This window comes from Nelumbo lutea, chromosome 3 (assembly GCF_056320005.1).
Source record: "Nelumbo lutea isolate HS-2025 chromosome 3, American lotus-T2T, whole genome shotgun sequence".
Taxonomy (NCBI): Eukaryota; Viridiplantae; Streptophyta; class Magnoliopsida; order Proteales; family Nelumbonaceae; genus Nelumbo; species Nelumbo lutea.
This window is the reverse complement of record NC_142686.1, coordinates 83,738,121-83,744,120: the sequence shown is the minus strand read 5'-3', so window position 1 is coordinate 83,744,120 and position 6,000 is coordinate 83,738,121. Positions and strand designations below refer to the sequence as shown.

Sequence of the window (6,000 nt, the reverse complement as noted above, 5' to 3'; positions counted from 1 at the left end):
AATAATGTCCTAATGGTGTCTCCAAACAAAAGAAAAGTATTAACCCCTCATGGATTACATGCCCCGTCCACATAACTCAGTATTATATAATGAAAAGAAGCTGTCCTTTACAATATAACCATATAAGACCCAAAACTCTGCATTATTTTGTCTCAATCATGTCTCCTTTAGGCTCCAATAAGTTTCTAAAATAATCAAATCCATACAAGTAAATAATATGAACTACATCACCCATTCAAATAGACTATATATTTCTGTGTATAGGATGGGTTGTCTTTTCAAGACAAGCATTTTATTTTATTTGTTCCATAAAGCCCCCTCTCTTTCTCTCTCTCATTCATACATTGGTTGCACGTGTTCTCACCAATTAAGGAGGAGATCCGTGTAAACTGCTAAGGTATCCCATTTCCTCTCACGTGCACACAGAATTTGTATTTCTTTTTATCATTTTTTCTCGAAATAAACCACTGTATCAATCATTGAAAATAGATTAGAAGATGCTTTAATCTGTTACAGAGGGAATACAGGATGGCCCCAGTTAATATAATCTTTGATGGAGACGTCTAGCATACCATACATTTGGCCCATCTATCTGTCATTCTGGTTATCACTCACAATCACAATCAGAAGACCACATCTGAAACAGGCAATTAGCTTGAAGCTTGTGATAAACTGTAATCTTGAATAAAATTAAAATTAAATATACATGTTCAGGAAAACTGTAATATTGCTTCACCGCATAATTTGCATTTTGAACCACTGATTGATGAGTAATCTCACAGAAATTGTAGTCCCAATGCAAACTTCATACGACTTCAATTAAACAAATACACTCTTAATTTTACTAGGAAACAGAGAAGATAGCGAGAAAGCTTTGTAGGCCCGTATATTTGTATTTATATATACGTCAAATACTTATCTGGCTAGCCATATAAGTTTCTTCCACAGCGGTCACATACATTAGGGACTGTTCCAGAGACAGTTTCTGGCTTCTGCTTCTTCATCTCTGGCAGATCATGCTCCAGAAGAGCGTGCAGTGCTTTTGGAGCTTCTTGGAGATCTTCAGAACTGAAAGTCAGACATGCACAAAAATCCATTATAAAGACCGCTTTTTAATCGTCATAAAACTATAAAATGGAACGATTCCAAAAACAACAGAAAGTAGTAGGTGGTTTAACTCAGTTGTCCATTTTTCTATTCAAAGTACATTGGCCATAAAATTGTAACATGTCATTCAGTAGACAAAAAAATATAACTTCCTGGTACCCATAATTCAAGAGCGAGTTGACATGTGGTCCACATAAGACAAGTGATGAAGGTGCAGTGACATTCCTCCAAATTTGTGGTGAAGTCATCAAATGGATTATCATAGTAGAACCTGTGGGGTGCCCTCTATATAGTTACCATATTGTTTCTATCCATCCAAAAATGGACTGGACCTATACAATGGTGTATTTACTTTCATTCACACCATTTTGGTGGCTGCACAGTTGGTGTCATATTCATGATCTGCCAGGTATGTACCTTAGATTTCTAGAACACAGAATGTAGAAGCAGACACTGTTGAGAAAACAACTTTCAGTTGCCAAATGGAATTTCAACGCAGAAGCACAGCCAAGCTATTGGTTTTGTTTTAAAACTGTCTACCTTGATAGTTTCTTTAGGAACCATTTGTAAATAACCTGATAAAATTATGATAAATGGAACAAGCCAGATGAGTTGATGTAAACAATCTCCAAGTTAGGAATTCAGTGGCTGAAAAAAAGAAGAAATTCAATGGCATTGAAAGCTAGCTACAGCCCAAATATTTATTAGCCAAAAAGAATGTGATTGAAAATGAGTTCTCATCAGTATCTCCATCAAAACAAAGTTAAAAACCTAATATATAATTAACTCTAATAAGGAAAAAAGTTAGTGTGAATCCCTATTCGATTCTAGGTTAAAGTAGAGAAGATGAAGAAGAAGAGAAAGAAGAAGAGAAGAAGAAGGATTCGGCCAGATTAGGAAAAATCAGTCCACTTCTAGCCGACCCACTTGTATTTATCTCCAATAACATAGTTACAACAAAGACCATATTGTCCCTCATAAGTGATGGGACACATATCTTAAGCTTAAATAAAATAGACCTTTCACTCTCAAATAGATAAACCCAAATGACCAAAATACCCCTGATTTGTGTATTCTAACACTCCCCCTCAAGCTGGAGAGTATATGTCATATAGTCCCAGCTTGTCACAAATATAATCTACTCTGCCCCGAGACAATCCCTTTGTAAAGAGATCTGCCCACTGATTTCCTGAGCTCACATGAGATGTGGTTATCACTCCACTTTTCACTTTCTCTCTCACAAAGTGACAATTGACCTCAATATGCTTAGTTCTCTCATGGAAGATTGGGTTGGAAGAGATGTGAACAGCAGCTTGGTTATCATAGTATAGTCTCATGGGTTTGTCAACCGAGAACCCCATCTCTTGTAGCAAGTTTTTCAACCATACTAGTTCACATGTGGTATGAGCCATAGCCTTGTACTCAGCTTCTGCACTACTACTTGCCACCATTGTTTGTTTCTTGCTCTTCCAAATTACAAGATTGCCACCAAGGAAGGTACATACCCTGTAGTTGATCTCCTGTCTGATATAGAACCAGCCCAATTAGCATCTGTATACCCTACTATTTCAAGAGTCCCTCCACTTTGGTATAGCAAACCACGACCTAGAGCACCCTTCAGGTACCTAACGATCCTTAGAACTCCTTCCCAATGAGGAATCAGAGGATGTTGCATAAACTGATTCACCATACTCACAGCAAATGATATATCTGGTCGAGTAATATTAGATAATCCAACTTTCCCACCAACCTCCTGTATCTTCCAGGATCATCAAACTCTTCACCTGCATCAACACTCAACTTGACATTAAGTTCCATAGGAGTCTGCTAGTTTAGCACCTAACAATCCTGTTTCTTCAAGTAGGTCAAGAACATACTTTCTTTTGACATAAGTTAATTCCATGACTTGACCTTGCAACTTCTATTCCCAGGAAGTATTTCCGCTTACCCAAATCTTTCGTATTGAAGTGGTCCTGTAGGAATTTCTTCAACCTGTCAATCTCGTTACTGTCACTCCCAGTTATGACAATATCATCCACATACACCACTAGCAAGATTTTCCCATCTTTTGAGTCATGGCTGAACACAGAATGGTCTACCTGACACTATTTCATCCCAAATTCTTTCACTACTTCACTGAACCTCCCAAACCATGCACGTGGAGATTATTTCAGTCCATAAATTGATTTTTTGTGTCTACAAACCTTACCATCCTCCCCCTGAGCAACAAACCCTGGCGATTGCTCCATATGCACTTCCTTAATGAGATCACCATATAGGAAAGCATTTTTGATGTCCAATTGCACAAGAGGCCAATCATATATAGCAGCTAATGAAATCAACACCCAAATTGAACAAATTTTAGCCATAGGAGAAAATGTCTCCATATAGTCCACACCATATAACTGAGAATAGTCCTTGGCCACTAACATGGCCTTCAATCACTCCACACTACCATCTGGAAGATACTTCACTGTGTAGACCCACTTACACCCAACAACATGCTTACCAGGAGGAAGAGCAATAAGTTCCCACATGTGATTGTGTTGTAGAGCAGAGAGTTCCTCTTCCATGGCTTGCCGCCACCCTGGGGAGGTAAGGGCTTCTTGGACAGTCTTGGGAATGGAAACAGATGATAGTAATGATATAAATTTGCGATGAGAAGCAGAAAGGTAAGCAGCTAAAACATAGTGTGAAATAGGATGAGAAGTACAAGTGCGTTTACCTTTCCACAGGGCAATAGGAAGATCAACGTCTAAGGGAGAACTTGAGAACATATAAAACAGATGATAAAGACAAGGAGAAGAGATCAACATCACCAACACCACTGATGGGAGATGTAGAACCATTAGCAAGAGTAACTGTTTGAGATGTGGAGGACCGAGAAAGAGAAGAAAATACATTAGGAGTCCCAAACATATGGTTCGAGGCTCCGGAGTCAATGATCTAGGGTGAAGGCTTTGAAGCCAAGCAAGCCATACCTGAATGGGCAAGGATGGTTGTGTTCCGCTGATATGTCTGAAGGAACTGCTCATATACTGCACGGGGTACACTCACCATCTCCTTCCCAGAAGAACCAGTGGATGTGGAGGGAATCGAGTCAGTTTGCTGACTTTCAGTAATTGTACCACTACCCTTAGTCACAGCATGGTTAGCCCAAGTGTTGGGTGGACCATGTAAATCATAGCAAAAATTAACCGTGTGCCCCTTTAATCCACAGTGTGTACACTTCCTAGGGGCATTACTTCTTCCTTTACCACGACCTCCCCCTGAGTCCCGACCTCCACTCTGCCCGCCAGCACGGTTAAACATGGGACCACCATGGTTACCTGGAAGTCCACGACCACCACCACCACCTCTATTTCCATGGCCTCACCCTCTAGTCACCACAAAACCAAATTTGTCTGAGAGAGAAGAATGCTCTATGGACTCAATAGATGTCCTCCTGAGACGGGCAAAAACTTCTTCAAGTGAGGGAAGAGCAGATCCTCCCCAGTATTTGTGCACGAACAGGCTCATATTCATCCTTCAAACCCACCAGAAACCTTGTCACATCAAGTTGCTCACGCTATTGTTGCTGAATCTGTTCATCCTATGTCAGAGGATGATACACATTGAGCTCATTTCGGATATTCCTCAGACTTGCATAGTATTCCTCCAAGCTGTGACTACCTTGCTTCAGATTAAAGTACTCTTTGTACAATTGATACACCCTAGTTGTATTGTCTTGTCTGGAATACAGTTTCTTAGAATGATCCCAGATTTCTTTAGCTGTATTTAGGAACATAAAGTTCACGCTAATTTTTTGTTCCATGCTATTCCACAGCCATGTCATTATTTGTGCATCTTCCTGTTCCCAGTCACTAAACCCCGGAGAATCAGAGGAGGGTTTCTCCTCTCTCACATGTTTTACTTTTTTCTTGGCCTTTAAAAACACCTCCACAGATTTTGCCCACGACACATAATTCTCACCATTCAACTTAATAAATGTCATTTGAACATTTAGGTAATCTAGAGAAATCATAACACCTGTTTTATTGTCATTCCCATCTCCAATCGATGCCATCTTAACTAATTCACCTTCAAATATTCAGCACAACTGCACGCACTTCAACAAAACTTGTCTCACTCTTAGAACCACCAACTTCTTCAAATACACATTGCACATCAAATACGATAACTGAAATCACTCAATCATTAAATCAAACACCTGTACTGCACACTGCAGAACCATTCACACACCAAATACAAGGGCTGAAGTCGCTCAACCATTAAACTAAACACAGAAATCAGTATAAACACCACCACACGACACAAGGTTTCACTTTCAACTATTCAGAATCACCCACACACCATTCAACACAGTACAACCACCACCACACCACTGCTGTCGTGAACTTCAGCAGTCGAAAAACTCTACTTTCAGCACACATATGAGGTAAAAACAGAGAAGAACAAGGCTGATATACATACTAATCACTTGAAACCTCCACAAAAAAAATATTTTGAACCAAAACACAGCATTTACAGTCCACTATTTGGGCAAAAAAACAGAACTGCTCATACCTGTCCACAAACAGCCCTCTTCGTATCACAAAATAGAGGGCATCTAGTACACGACCTCAATGACCACCACCACAGTAACCGGAGGCATACTCACCTCCAGAATCACAAAACGACCACTCCTTTTTTACCTCTTGTCGAGCTTCCACTCAGGCTAGAAGAAAATCGAAGAAAGCTGAAATAGTTGGCGGCAAACCCAGGAAGAAAACAAACAGTGAGGAAAGAGAAAAAGGGAAAAGAGAACTAGGTTTTATTGCTTTGATACCATGTGAATCCCTATTCAATTCTAGGTTAAAGTAGAGAAAAAGAAGAAGAGAAAGAAGAAGAGAA

General features: G+C 39.7%; 1 protein-coding gene across 1 annotated transcript in view; it reads right to left on the bottom strand.

Moving 5' to 3' along the window:
• Window positions 1-662: 662 nt before the first annotated feature.
• Window positions 663-6,000, bottom strand: part of DELTA-OAT (ornithine-delta-aminotransferase) — an 87,200-nt gene continuing 81,862 nt past the window's right edge. Inside the window, exon 10 of the mRNA XM_088976247.1 lies at window positions 663-1,068. Coding sequence (XP_088832373.1) covers window positions 924-1,068 — 145 coding nt within the window. The 3' untranslated portion in view covers window positions 663-923. The remainder of the gene's footprint in view (window positions 1,069-6,000) is intronic.